Source organism: Halichoerus grypus, chromosome 1, assembly GCF_964656455.1.
Source record: "Halichoerus grypus chromosome 1, mHalGry1.hap1.1, whole genome shotgun sequence".
In the NCBI taxonomy this organism is placed as follows: domain Eukaryota; kingdom Metazoa; phylum Chordata; class Mammalia; order Carnivora; family Phocidae; genus Halichoerus; species Halichoerus grypus.
The window spans coordinates 212,747,113-212,761,720 of NC_135712.1; the positions used below are offsets into that span (position 1 = coordinate 212,747,113).

General features: G+C 61.0%; 1 protein-coding gene across 1 annotated transcript in view; it reads left to right on the forward strand.

Moving 5' to 3' along the window:
- PTPRS (protein tyrosine phosphatase receptor type S) overlaps positions 1-14,608 on the forward strand; it is a 99,927-nt gene that overhangs the window by 82,005 nt on the left and 3,314 nt on the right. Inside the window, exons 15-32 of the mRNA XM_078057154.1 lie at positions 1,043-1,648; positions 2,089-2,186; positions 2,820-3,073; positions 3,718-3,811; positions 3,916-4,131; positions 4,647-4,804; positions 5,305-5,316; positions 5,596-5,708; positions 7,264-7,311; positions 8,315-8,412; positions 8,495-8,618; positions 9,187-9,362; positions 9,442-9,561; positions 10,976-11,130; positions 11,205-11,490; positions 11,674-11,852; positions 12,582-12,708; positions 13,538-13,663. Coding sequence (XP_077913280.1) covers positions 1,043-1,648; positions 2,089-2,186; positions 2,820-3,073; positions 3,718-3,811; positions 3,916-4,131; positions 4,647-4,804; positions 5,305-5,316; positions 5,596-5,708; positions 7,264-7,311; positions 8,315-8,412; positions 8,495-8,618; positions 9,187-9,362; positions 9,442-9,561; positions 10,976-11,130; positions 11,205-11,490; positions 11,674-11,852; positions 12,582-12,708; positions 13,538-13,663 — 2,990 coding nt within the window. The remainder of the gene's footprint in view (positions 1-1,042; positions 1,649-2,088; positions 2,187-2,819; positions 3,074-3,717; positions 3,812-3,915; positions 4,132-4,646; positions 4,805-5,304; positions 5,317-5,595; positions 5,709-7,263; positions 7,312-8,314; positions 8,413-8,494; positions 8,619-9,186; positions 9,363-9,441; positions 9,562-10,975; positions 11,131-11,204; positions 11,491-11,673; positions 11,853-12,581; positions 12,709-13,537; positions 13,664-14,608) is intronic.

Genomic DNA, 14,608 nt, shown 5'->3' on the forward strand with positions numbered 1-14,608 from the left:
CCGTGCTTGCCAAGCAGACCCACTGCATATGCTGTGACTGCTCAGAGCACAGTTCCCGAAAGGTCCTGATAAGTCCTGCAAGAGGAGAAGACTGGTTTTATTTGTAGAGCTTCTCTCCTGCCGGACTTACTGGGACCTTGGCACATCGATTACTACCCAGACCATGAGAACCTTGGGGCAAGGGCAGGGTTTTGAAACATTCCTGTATCCCATGGGTATTAATCATGTGCCAGCAGGAGGCAAGAGGCAAATCAGTGAGACAAGAGGTGAGTGACTTATGAATAAGAAGAAGAGGTAGGGGCGCCTGGGTGGCTCAGTTGGTTAAGCGACTGCCTTCGGCTCAGGTCATGATCCTGGAGTCCCGGGATCGAGTCCCACATCGGGATCCCTGCTCGGTGGGGAGTCTGCTTCTCCCTCTGACCCTCCCCCCTCTCATGTGCTCTCTCTCTCTCTCTCATTCTGTCTCAAATAAATAAATAAAATCTTTAAAAAAAAAAAAAAAAGAAGAAGAGGTAAACGTATGAGGACCTGCTTTGGCATCCGAAAACATTTTCCTTTATCAGGTTCTCTGAGTCCCCAGCCTCCTCACTCTTCCTTCCACTCACCCAGCACAGTGCCACCTCGGGGCCTTTGCACAGGCTATTCCTTGCCTGGAACACCATTTCCACCAGGTCTTCCTGCCTCCCTCGCTTCCTTCAAGTCTTTGCTTTGGAGTTCAGCGTCCCTGAGACCCGCTTTTAAAAATTGCAGCCCCAGGGGCACCTGGATGGCTCGGTCAGTTAAGCATCTGCCTTCAGCTCAGGTCATGATCCTGGGGTGCTGGGATCGAGCCCTGCATCGGGCTTCCCTGCTCAGCAGGGAGTCTGCTTCTCCCTGTGACCCTCCCCATTTTTGTGCTCTCTCTCTATCTCTCTCTCTCACTCAAATAAATAAAACGTTAACAAAATAAATACATAAAATAAAAATTGCTGCCAAGGGGCACCCCCTGCTGCCCAACTTGGATGGGCCACGTGGCCCTGACACGCCCCCTGTCTCCCCGCAGTGCTGGGCCGCCCCACCCTGTCGGTGCAGCAGACCCCCGAGGGCAGCCTGCTGGCACGCTGGGAGCCCCCAGCCAGCACCACCGAGGACCAGGTGCTGGGCTACCGCCTGCAGTTCGGCCGTGAGGACTCGCCCCTGGCCACGCTGGAGTTCCCACCTACCGAGGACCACTATACGGCGCTGGGTGTGCATAAAGGGGCCACGTACGTGTTTCGGCTGGCGGCCCGGAGCCGAGGAGGCCTGGGCGAGGAGGCGGCCGAGGTCCTGAGCATCCCCGAGGACACTCCCCGTGGCCACCCGCAGATCCTCGAGGCAGCTGGAAATGCCTCGGCTGGCACCGTCCTGCTCCGCTGGCTGCCGCCCGTGCCCGCCGAGCGCAACGGGGCCATTGTCAAGTACACGGTGGCTGTGCGGGAGGCCGGAGCCTTGGGCCCCGCCCGAGAGACCGAGCTGCCGGCGGCGGCCGAGGCGGGCGCCGAGAATGTGCTCACGCTGCAGGGCCTCAAGCCCGACACGGCGTATGACCTCCAAGTGCGGGCCCACACGCGCCAGGGCCCCGGCCCCTACAGCCCCCCCGTCCGCTACCGGACATTCCTGCGGGACCAAGGTAGGCGCGCGGCGATCCCCGCACCAGAGCCGGACCGGGCCTCGTGCCCACCCCCACCCCAGCCCCCTCCCTCTCCCCCGCCCAGGTAAGTGGTCACTTTTCTGCTTCCTTGTGGACACTCGAGGCGAGTCCGGACCCCGAGGCTCCGGCGTTGGCAAAGGTGGGACGTGCCTAGGTGGCACCACCGCCCCCACCGACCCCCCTCCCCCTCCCCCTCCTGCTCCTCCTCTTCTCTGCAGCAGCGCCGTCTCCCCCCACCCCGGCAGGGACCTGGGACAGGGCCAGGCAGGGCCAGGCAGGAAGGCCATGGGCACAGGCACAGCGGAGGACAGGGAGCGCCTGGGCCGCCCCACCCCACCCCCCCGGCCCACCCCGCGCTACCCCCGGCACTCACGGGTCCTCTTTCCTGTTCTCTCCCACTCGGCTGCTGCCCGGCACAGTCTCACCCAAGAACTTCAAGGTGAAGATGATCATGAAGACATCAGTCCTGCTCAGCTGGGAGTTTCCTGACAACTACAACTCACCCACGCCCTACAAGGTGCAGCGCCCCCCCCCCACGCTCCCCCACCCCCACCCCGGGAGCAGGCAGGCCAGGTTAGGGGTTGGGAATCAGCTGGACTCAGGGCTGAGTGGGATCAGGGCTCAGCTGGGATTGAGACTGAGGCTGTAGTCAAGACTTAACCTGGGATTGAGGCTCAGTTCGGGATTAGGGCTCAGTCTGAGATTAGGGGTTCATAAGGATTGGGGCTCATTCAAGGTTGGTTCTCAGTCGGGTCAGGGCTCAGTTGGGATTGAGGATCTGCCTAGCATGGAGATTTAGCCTAGGATCCAGGCTGAGGTCAGAACTCAGTCAGGATTGGGACTCAGTCTGTGATTAGGGCTTGGTCAGAGTTGGGACTTAGCTGGGATTGAGCCTCCATCTAGGATTGGGGCTCACTCTGGGATTAAGGGTCAGTCAGAATTGGGACCTGCTCAGAGCTGGGCCTCGGCTGGGATTGAGGATCTGTCTAGGGTCAGGGGTTAGCTTAGGGCTGAGGCTTATTCTGGGATTAGGGCTCAGTCAACACTGGGCTTAGAGTTGGGGCTCAGCTGGGATTACGGCTCCATCTGGGATCAAGACTCAGGGTCAGGCTCAGCGCAGAACCCCCACTGAGCCAGCCCTGGCCCGCAGATCCAGTACAACGGGCTCACACTGGACGTGGATGGCCGTACCACCAAAAAGCTCATCACGCACCTCAAGCCCAACACCTTCTACAACTTCGTGTTGACCAACCGAGGCAGCAGCCTGGGTGGCCTTCAGCAGACCGTTACTGCCTGGACCGCCTTCAACCTGCTCAGTGCCAAGCCCAGCGTGGCCCCCAAGCCTGACTCCGACGGCTTCATCATGGTGTATCTGCCTGACGGCCAGAGCCCTGTGCCTGTCCAGTATGATCAAAACCACCCCACTGCCCCCAGGGATTCCTCCCCCCCACCCCTCCCTTAGCCAGCTTTGTGACTGGGGCCAGCCACCTGACCTCTCTGTGCTTCAGCATCCTCACCTGTGTCTAAAATGTGGGTCACGTCAGCCCCAGCCTGTGTGGTTGTCCAGATGCTTCTCATGGGCACCGTCACTAAATGTGGCCTCTCCTCCAACATTTCTGATACCCTTGTGTACCTGACCTTCTTTGGGGTCTGGTTTCCCAGGCTGGTGGGGAGACAGAACTGGAGACAGACATTTTCAGACCTGTGGTGTGATAGTGAGAGGCACTAGGGTTGAGAGTCCCCGGTGGAGAGAGGAGGACTCTGCCTGGGAAGCAGAGAAGAATTAAGGACTACAAGGATGTGTGGGTATGGAAGCTGGGGCTTTGAAGGATGTGTAGGAGTTCAAGAAATATAATTGGGATAGCCTCTCTAGGCAGAAGGAACCACATACTCAAAAGCCTGGAGGCTTGAATCGGGAACTATAGTCCTATATGGCTGGGTTCTAGGGGCGTAGAAGCAGAAGGGAAGGTTCAGAGCACAGGGACTCCCCCACCCACCTCCAGCAGGCATTCTTTGGACGTGGCCCCCGACCCTTCATCTCCCTACAGGAACTACTTCATTGTGATGGTGCCACTGCGCAAGTCTCGTGGTGGCCAGTTCCTGACCCCTCTGGGCAGCCCGGAAGACATGGATCTGGAGGAGGTGAGGTGGGGCCCAGACCTGCCTGGCCCAGACCCTGTCCTGATTTTTGGAAGCCCTGTTGCTGCTGGCCAGCCTCTGAGCACCCCATGCCTCTGTTCCCACAGCTCATCCAGGATATCTCACGGCTGCAGAGGCGCAGCCTGAGGCACTCTCGCCAGCTGGAGGCGCCCCGCCCCTACATTGCGGCTCGCTTCTCGATGTTGCCGTCCACCTTCCACCCCGGCGACCAGAAGCAGTACGGTGGCTTTGACAACAGGGGCTTGGAGCCTGGCCACCGATATGTCCTCTTTGTGCTTGCAGTGCTGCAGAAGAGCGAGCCTGTAAGTCCCAAATGGTGTCTGCCTTCGTCCAGCCCCACCCTCCGAGCGCACAGGCCCTGACGTGGACTCAGCCCCCGGGGCCCCGACCTCAGAACCAGACACAGATCCTGCCAGCTTCCCATGATCAGGGCTAGGCAGGGGGAAGGACTTGAGGTTGGGGATACCCCAAGGGGAAGACTTTTTAGAGGAAGGGACTTGGGACCTAGGGCTTTGGTGGCTGTGTAGGAGTTCAACCAAGACAAGATATCTTCAGGATTTGCATGCGCAGAGGTCTAGAGGTGCCGTGCGAGAGGAACAAAAAGGACTTCAGAGTGGCTGAAGCCCAGAGAGCAGTAGGGAGAGCAGAGACTGGCAAAGGGCCAGGCCAATGCAGAGCACCAGGGCCCGGGTTCTCGGGAATCATAGGAGGATTTAGAGTAGGGGAGGGACATAGGTTTGTGCTGGAAGAAGACTCCTTTGGCCACTGTGAGTAGGATGGACACTGATGGAGGCCCCTCCCGTTCTGTTGCCCATAGACATTTGCAGCCAGCCCCTTCTCAGATCCCTTCCAGCTGGATAACCCAGACCCGCAGCCCATCGTGGATGGCGAGGAGGGGCTCATCTGGGTGATCGGGCCTGTGCTGGCTGTGGTCTTCATTATCTGCATCGTTATCGCCATCTTGCTCTACAAGAAGTGAGCCACTTTGCACTCCCCACTTGACAAGAGGGAGGGCTCCCTGGAAAAGGAAGGAGGGTCTGGAAGGCCCAGGGAAGGCTGATTGCACAGGATGACCACAGAGGTCCTCTGCCATACAGATAGAAAAACCCTGGCTCAGAGAGGTTAAGCCACTGGATCAAAGTCACACAGACCAGGCCAGTGACTTGACTCCTCTCAAGGTCCGCACGCCACTCAGCAGGATGATTTGGGGTGGAGGCCACCTCTGTCCAGTTTAGCAAGGAGAATAACTGTGGTGGCCACACGGGACACATCTCACCTTAGAAAGGGAAGGCCGAGACATTCTTCCTTGTGGTGGGGACCCAAGCAGGAAGGATTAGCCCCATTTTCCAGAGGAGCCCGAGGCTCTGGGAGGTTAAGAAAGCCACCCGCCGTCACAGAACAGGTGCTTTGTGGCCAGCACGCCCTCACCTGTCTTCTTTTCCCTCCTTCTAACCTGTGTCTCCTTTCGGGAGCAGCAAACCTGACAGGTAAGAACCGGTCCCGTCCTTGGGAGGCTTCAGGCAAGAGGCCGAGGAGAGGGATTGGGGTGGTGCCATGCCCGTGGGGTGAGGGGACACTCAGCTGTGCCGGCAGGCTGCACGCGTGTCCATGTGCGGTCCTGGGAACCCCAACCATGCGCGTACACGGCCCCTTTTCCCCCGGCCGGGTCCCTCACTCGGCGGTACCTGATCGGCGTTCACGCGTGTACACGTGCGTCTTTGGACACACGCCGGTACTCAAGGAGTCTTCTGCTTGCTCCCACAAAGTAAACGCAAGGACTCAGAGCCCCGCACCAAATGCCTCCTGAACAACGCTGACCTCGCCCCCCACCACCCCAAGGACCCTGTAGAAATGAGACGTATTAACTTCCAGACGCCAGGTACGTGTGTATCCCAGGTGCCAGGATCAACACCACGGGGGGGAGGTAGCATGAGAGACGAGGAAGCGGCCCCCTCGGTGGAACCTCATCTGCCCCTGCTGAGCGGTTTGGTGCAGCGAAATGCCCGATTCCCAAATCCCTCTGTGGATCTAGAAATTCCATGGACGGGTTCTGGTTTACAACCAAGTGAGGCTTTTGCAAAGCTGTGTTTCACTGGTGGTTGGGGTCATCTGAGCAGAATGGACCCCTTAAAAACGAAACAAGCCAAAGAACCCTCCTTTCTTCTAGCAGAAGGAGCTATGCTTCTGGTTCCCACTGGTCTTAGGGACGCTCAGGGGTGGGCATTCGGGTTTTTCCTTGGCCTTTCTCCACACTCCCGTGGGCTGTCCCCCCGGCGAGGTACAGAGATTTTGCCTCCCATGTGCGCTGCATGTCTCTCGTCCACAGATGCTCATGCTCGCCTGCCTCTTCACAGTTCCCTGTATATTCACACGAGTCCCTTAAGGTCACCGGCCATGCCTGGAGGGAGAACTGAATGAACCAGGGTCTTGTCCTTGATCATCTTCATGTACAGTGATCCACATACTCCCTCATCTTATCCCTCTTAATGGGCTCATGCCAACTACTTCCAACCAAATAAGGAGGTTTCCATTTAACTGATGGCTGCTGTTCTCCTTATGAGGTCACAGCATGGTTCCATCTGTCCCTCTCCCTGCATCCAGTCTCTACTTCCTGTCTCTGAACTTCCTGTCTACTTCCTGTCTCATAATAATTGTTTCCAACCAAACAGAGATTTTAAACGTTTGTATGTTACCGATGGCTGCAGTCCTCCTTAAGGGCTCGTGCATGGCCTCACGTGCTGTTCTTAATATACTCCTTTCTCTTTTCTGTTGCTGGACTGTCTCACATCAGTTCTGTTTTTATCCAAATGAGGATTTTGGTCACTTATATTTAACTGATGGTTCCTGTCACTTCTCAGCCTTCTGGCTAAGATCAGGTGTAACTGATGGCAGCAGTCTGCCATAAGGGATCACGAAAGGTCCCATATGGCACTCCTAACGTACTCCCTTCTCTTTTCTGTCTCTGGACCAGGTCGTGTCAGTTCTATTTTCATCCAAATGATGATTTTTAACACCCATATTTAACTGATAGTTGCTGTCCTTCTTAAAGCTTATGGCATGGGCCCGTAGGTCCTTCCCCTGCCCCCAGGTTTCGCCCTCACCCTCTTGCACCTCATCTGAAATCTCCTCTGCTGACCCCAACAGGGGACCCAAGGCCAGGTTGGTCTGAGGGGACACATTGACAAAAGGCCGAGAGCTTTGGGATCTTCCCGAAGTCACAGCTGAGAACCAGGACTGGGTGCAGTCTGGTAGGAGGGATCCACAGCAGCTCCCGTAGGTCCTCGGGGTGGGGCCCGGGCAGCGTGCGTCTCCCATTGCAGTCGCTCTGCCCTTTGCGTCTGTCGGCCGGCCATTGTGCGTGCATCCAGTGAGGGATGGGGGAGGCGGGGGCCCCCTGTGTGTTTTCATTTATTTATTGTTTGCTGTTTCTGCAGATTCGGGCCTCAGCAGCCCCCTCAGAGAGCCGGGGTTTCACTTTGAAAGTTAGTTCCTGTGTCTCTCTGTTCTCGGCTTCCTTTCGCGCCCCCCCCCACACCCCCTGTTTGTTTTCATCTTTGGTTCTCCATCCCGCCTCCTGATCTCTGTCCACCTGTCCTGCGCTGGCTTCTCAGGGGAGTCGGGGTTCTGGTCTGTTGGGCCCTTAGGTCGCTGGTTGTGACTGCTTGTAGGTGGGGGTGCGGGGGGGTCATCCTGCGTGACAGAACCCCAGCTTCACTCCTTAGGTAAGGGCTCTTGGGGAGCGCCCGGGGGGCTGGGGACGCTGATGTTTACCAGCTGGCCTGGCCATGTTGTACTTCTGGGCCGGCACGTAGCTCAGCCCACTGCGCCCCAGGAGAGGAGACGGGTCTTGCAGACCCAGACATTGGGGAGAAAGAGCCAGGCCCACCCCACACCATCCCATGCACCAGATGGAGAAATGATGCAGGCACATAGAGAGATGGGGAACCCCCCCCCAGCACACACACACCATCTCCCCTCCCCAGTGTCTCAGCACTCCCTGGCAGCAGACCTCGCAGTCCCTCTGATCCCAGAGGGTCAGACAGGGGTGTCCCTCACCGGCCCGTGGCCTGGGGAGCGAGGTTTCCAGAGGCCCAGCCAGCCGCATCTGCTTCTTCATTTCTGTGTCACCCGCCTCCTTCTTGCCACGAGGCACTAGGAGCTTGGAGTCTTCCAGGGCGACCCTTCCCCGGTCCCTGCATCCCCAGCTGGATTGGGGGCACTGGGATAGGCGGACATCACGAGCCGGGGGTGTCAGACTCAGCTGGGAGCCGCTCCTCAAACGCTCCACCTGCAGACAGACCCGCAAGCCTGGGCTCCCGGCCCCAGCGTGGGCCGTCCTGAACCCTCCCCTCCCCCGCCACTCGCTCTAACCACAGCGCGTCCATCACAGACTCACACTGTAGAACGCCCCCCGCCCCCTGGCCCCCGGCCCCCAGGCTGGCTCCCGCGTGACCGGCCGCACCGTGGGGTCTGCTCTCCCCACAGGCATGCTCAGCCACCCCCCGATCCCCATCGCAGACATGGCGGAGCACACGGAACGCCTCAAGGCTAATGACAGCCTCAAGCTCTCCCAGGAGTACGAGGTGAGCTAGCCCCCGCCTCCTGCCCCCACCCTGGCCCCCCAGCGCCCCACCCTGATGCCTCCCACCTCACCTTCCCCTACAGTCCATTGATCCGGGCCAGCAGTTCACGTGGGAACATTCCAACCTGGAAGTGAACAAACCCAAGAACCGCTATGCCAACGTCATCGCGTACGACCACTCGCGCGTCATCCTCCAGCCCATTGAAGGTAGCTGCCCAGGCCCCATCCGCCCTTCCCCAGGCCAGGGAGAGCGCACAGACACCGTGCCTCCACTTGGCCACGCGGCAGGGCCAGTGCGGACGAGCAAGGGCACAGATTAGGGAAACTGAGGCCAGATGCTGCTCACAGGCCTGGTCCAGCTCCAGCCAGAAGCTACTGGGAAGTTTTGGATATGTGTTTAACTGATGGTTGCTGTCCGTAACACGTTTCCATCTGTCCCTCCGCATCAGTGGTTCTCGGTGCCCAGGGAACGTTGGGCGATGTCTGAGGGCATTTTCGTGTTCACGTTCCGGGGGACAGGGAGCTGGCTGCATTTAGAGGTCTGAGACGCCGCTCAGACCCTGCAGTGCACAGGGACAGCCCCACCCCAGAGAGCAGTCTGGCCCCCAGCGACGGTGGTGCGGGGGCAGAGAAACCGCAACATTCAGGCTCCATGGTTCCTGTGGGGGCAGCTTGGGGCAGTCCGGGAGGGCTCCCAGGAAGCGGTAGGCCAGATAGAACCCGTGTAGGGGACGGCAGCACGCCCGCTGATCTCTGGCGTCTGTCTCTGCTGTAGGCATCGTGGGCAGTGATTACATCAACGCCAACTACGTGGACGGCTACCGGCGACAGAACGCGTACATCGCCACGCAGGGGCCGCTGCCGGAGACCTTCGGCGACTTCTGGCGTATGGTGTGGGAACAGCGTTCGGCTACCATCGTCATGATGACGCGGCTAGAGGAGAAATCACGGGTGGGGCCCGGACCCTGCAGCCCCCGCGCCCCCGGCCGGCGCCAGCCCATGCTCACTTCCATTCTCCCGCCTTCTACAGATCAAGTGTGATCAGTACTGGCCCAACAGGGGCACGGAGACATATGGCTTCATCCAGGTCACGCTGCTGGACACCATCGAGCTGGCCACGTTCTGTGTCCGGACGTTCTCTTTGCACAAGGTAGGGCCCGGCCTGGGCTGGGGCCTGCGGGAGGGGGTGTTGGGGGTGGAAGAGGCAGACAGAAGGCTCCAGCTTCTGTCCTGGGAGCTCCCCATCGGGGAGCCCAGGCTGACCACATTCTCTCGAAGCCCACTGGTAGGGAAGCTGAGGCTCAGAGGAGGGACCTCCTGTGTCCAGCCACATCAGGACAAAACCAGCAGAACCTAACGTAGCAATGAGCCTGTCGTCCCCTTGCCATCAGTTACGTCCCAGGCCTTCCCTCCCTCCTTGCCCTCTGGCCTCACCCAGCCTAGGCCCGTGATGGGTGGCAGACAAAGCTAGAGAGTCCCTGCTAGTCTGGGCAGTCAGGCCTGGGGCAGAGGGAATCTTAAGACGTGTGTTTAACTGATGGCTGTTGTCAGTTACATGGTTCCATCTGTGTTCTATGTCACTGGTTCTCGACTGGGGCAGTTTGCCATCCGGAGGACATTTTTTCATTGTTAGCATGGGGAGGGGAGGGTGCGGGCACCACAGTGTTCCCCAGACTCCAGCCAGGTCCTCTGTCAACACTAAACACCCACCGTGTGTCAGGCCCTGATTTGGGCACCAAGACACAGCAAGGACCAAGACAGACAAAATGTCTTGCCCTTTTGGAGCTTAGTTTAGTTGACAAGGCATTGACAGTCAATATGTAAAAGGACAAATCTTACACGTAGAAGGAGAAAAATAAAGTATATGTCAGGGGACCTGGAGATGGTGAGGAAGGGAGCCAAGAGATCTGGGAAAACAGCATTCCTGGCAGAGGCTCAGCCCATGCAAAGGTCCTGGGGCAGGACCGTTCCTGGCATGATGGAGAAACAATGAGGAGGCCTGTATTATGGTTTTAGCAGAATGAGTGAGGGGGAGAGAGGGAGGAGGGGAGGCTGGGCTTTTACCCTAAGGTGGATGGGAGCCCTGTTGGGGGGTGGGGGTGGGGGCAGAACTGACTCAGGCACTCACCGGCGCCCTCTGGTGGCCACTGTGGGGAGGGCAGACTGTTGGGGCGAGAACGAGAGGAGGGGGTTTCGGGGTGGAGGAGACTGGACCAGGAAGGCCGCCACGGAGGGGGTGAGAAGCGAGCAGGTTTGGGATAGATGAAGGCAGAGCCGGTCGGATGTGGGAGGGGCAGTGAATCAAGGGGGACTCCTGAGTCCTGGGCAGAGCGCCTGGAGGGATGGAGCCGCCACCAGCTGAGATGGGGGCGGATTTGGGGAGAAAGTCGGGGCATGATGTTGGCCACACTGTGATACACCCGGTGAGGGTCTCCCCCCCCCCCCAGCCCCCAACCCCCGCCCCGCCGAGTACGTGAGGCAGCCGGGCCCCTGGGCGTGAATTTGGCATCCTCTGTCCGTGCACGGAGCGCTGCTGTGACCGGCTCTGTCCCTGTGGCCCCCAGAATGGCTCCAGTGAGAAACGTGAGGTCCGCCAGTTCCAGTTCACGGCGTGGCCGGACCACGGGGTGCCCGAGTACCCGACGCCATTCCTGGCTTTCCTGCGGAGAGTGAAAACCTGTAACCCGCCGGACGCGGGCCCCGTGGTCGTGCACTGCAGGTACCCCCGGCCGCCCCCCGCTCCCGCCCCGGGGCCTCCTTCGGCCTTCCTGACCGCCGTGCCCGTCCCCGCAGTGCCGGCGTGGGCCGCACCGGCTGCTTCATCGTCATCGATGCCATGCTGGAGCGGATCAAGCCGGAGAAGACGGTGGACGTGTACGGCCACGTGACGCTCATGCGCTCGCAGCGCAACTACATGGTGCAGACCGAGGACCAGTACAGCTTCATCCACGAGGCGCTGCTGGAGGCCGTGGGCTGCGGCACCACGGAGGTGCCCGCCCGCAGCCTCTACGCCTACATCCAGAAGCTGGCGCAGGTGGAGCCCGGCGAGCATGTCACCGGCATGGAGCTCGAGTTCAAGGTCGGGGGGCGTTCCCGGTGGGCGTTGGGGGCGTGGTGAGGAGCTGGAGGTCCGGGCTGTCCCCCTGCCCCGCCCCCGCACGCTCCACCCTCCGCGCTCCGGTGCCCGGAGAACACAGCCGCGCCGCCCCCCCCCGCTGGAGGTCCTCCAGCTGTTGACCCCCGCCTTCCTCTGTCCCCACAGCGGCTGGCCAACTCCAAAGCCCACACGTCCCGCTTCATCAGTGCCAATCTGCCTTGTAACAAGTTCAAGAACCGCCTGGTAAACATCATGCCCTACGAGAGCACGCGGGTCTGTCTGCAGCCTATCCGAGGGGTGGAGGGCTCCGACTATATCAACGCCAGCTTCATCGATGGCTACAGGTACCCCCGCTTTGCCCCGGCGGTCCCCAGCCTCACGTGGGAAGGAGAGCTGGACACCCCGCTGGCCTCGTGCGGTCGCGGCTGAGGTGGAGGGAATCTTGAGCTGTGTATTTAACGGATGGCTGCCGTCTGTAACGTGGTTCCATCTGTTCTTTTCACATCAGTGGTTCTCAATCTGGGCAGTTCTGCCACCTAAGGAAAATTGGGCAGTGTCTGGGGACATTTTTGTCATAATGGGAGTGGGGGCGGGCGGAGGCCGGGGATGCTGCTCAGCACCCCACGGTGCCCCTCACAGAGAACGGTGCAGCCGCGAATGTCAGGGCCCAGGTTGAGAACCCCTGGCTGAGGGATGGTGTTGCGGCAGAAGGCCCCACCTGCACAAAGGCTGGCGGTGACCGAGAGCTTAGTCCGTGCAGACGCCTAGAGGGAGTTTACTGGCCCTCGAGGGGGTGGAGGGCAAGGCAGGAGAGGTCAGGGGACGTTCTGCAGCCTCCTCGAGGCGCTAGAACATTTCCTGAGGCCAATGGCTTCCCCGGGTGCAAAACAGGGTTATGGGGAGGCTTGGCGAGACGGGGAGGGGGACAGGGCACCGGCCGGCGACTCCTGGGGAGGCAGGGGCATGGCAGGTGTGGCTGCTGGGGCCCCGACCCACCGCGCGGCATCAGGCCGGCCCCCCGCCTGGGCCTGCATCTGCCCACTGGCCCTGGTCTCACACGCCCCACACCACAGGCAGCAGAAGGCCTACATTGCGACGCAGGGGCCACTGGCGGAAACCACGGAGGACTTCTGGCGCATGCTGTGGGAGAACAACTCCACCATCGTAGTGATGCTGACCAAGCTGCGGGAGATGGGCCGGGTGAGCCACGGACCGGGGGGACGGGGCGGGGGGCGTTGTACCAGGGGAGCCATGGATGGGGGGTGGGGGTGGGGGCCAGATGAGCCACGGACCAGGGGCGGGTATGGGGGTGGCGGGTGAGCCACAGATGAGGGGCGGGGGGTGGCGGGTGAGCCACAGACTGGGGGCGGGGGGGGCCGGGTGAGCCACAGACAGGGGGTGGGGGTGGCTGGGTGAGCCACGGACCAGGGGTGGGGGGCCAGTGAGCCACGGGCCGGGGGTGGGGGCGGCGGGTGAGCCACAGACCAGGGGCAGGGGTGGGGGTGGCAGGTGAGCCACAGACGGGCTGGGGGGGGCAGGTGAGCCACAGACCGGGGGCGGGGGTGGGGGCAGTGGGTGAGCCACAGACTAGGGGCGGGGGGGGCCGGTGAGCCATGGACCGGAGGTGGGGGTGGCGGGTGAGCCACAGACCAGGGGCAGGGGTGGGGGTGGCAGGTGAGCCACAGACGGGCTGGGGGGGGCAGGTGAGCCACAGACCGGGGGTGGGGGTGGGGGCAGTGGGTGAGCCACAGACTAGGGGCGGGGGGGGCCGGTGAGCCATGGACCGGAGGTGGGGGTGGCGGGTGAGGCACAGATGAGGGGCGGGGGGGGCAGGTGAGCCACAGATCAGGGGCGGGAGTGGGGGCGGTGGGTCAGCCACAGACGGGGGTTGGGGGTGGCCAGGTGAGCCACGGACCAGGGGTGGGGGGCCAGTGAGCCACGGACCAGGGGTGGGGGGCCGGTGAGCCACAGACCAGGGCGGGGGTCGGGACTCAGGCCAGGCTGACCGCAGCTGCCGTCTCCTCCACAGGAAAAATGTCACCAGTACTGGCCAGCCGAGCGCTCCGCCCGTTACCAGTACTTTGTGGTGGATCCGATGGCGGAATACAACATGCCTCAGTATATCCTGCGGGAGTTCAAGGTCACGGACGCCCGGGTGAGTGTGGGGAGGGATCGCTGGGAGATTCTGGAATCCTGGTCCTGCTGCTCAGAACCTCATGATCTGGACAGGGCTTCCCTAGTTGGGGGTAGAAGCAAAGGCCTGGGGGTAGGAATAAGCAGTGGGGGTTGGGTTGTCAAAGTAGACCAATCCCTCCAGCACCAAACAGGTGGGAGAGAGCGTTGCGTCCCGGTGCTGATCCCACACTGTCCCCCCGGGAGCATGTGCAGCACCCCTCACTAGGGAGCAAGGTCCAAGGGGATGGTGTAAGAGGGCGTGAGCGGGGCGTTCCCTGTGGAGGACGGCGTGGCAGCGCTGCAAGCGGGGTGGGGGAGACGTGACAGAGGGTGCAGGGGCTGGGCCGTGGAGCCGTGGGCTGGAAGAGGGTCTTGAATAGCGGGGTTGGGTCGCAGCACGCAGCGGGGAGAGGGGAACGAAGGGTAGGCGGTGTCGGCAGGTGAGGATTCTGTGGAGAAGGGGGTGGTCTGCCGGCAGCTGGTGGAGACTGGCAGTGGCAGGTGGCCCAGTGGGAAGACAAAGGATCACTCTGAGGTGGGAGAGGGGGCGGGTCAGTCATGATGTTGCCAGTGGGTGGCGAAGCCCGATGAACCACCAGTGTGGCTGGTCATGGCGCTTGGCTGGTGCAAGACGGTGCCGTTGGATTGGTCGGACGTGGGACTGGAGAACCCGTGGATGGTGCTGGTGGACGTGGTGGAGGGAGACAAGCATGGACAGTGTCGGGTTGGAGGCAGGCGGGATTGGAGAGTGAATGCAGGTGACAGAGGGTGGAGAATGCCCGCAGAGCGTGGTCCCCCGGGTTGGCAAAGGGGGAGGTGTTCTCAGCCCCGGGCGGGGGAAGAGGAGCTGGGAGAAGGGCAAGCGTTTGGCCCGTGGCGGGTGAGAAAATCCATGGAAAATGACTTTGGGTAGCAGAGAATGACG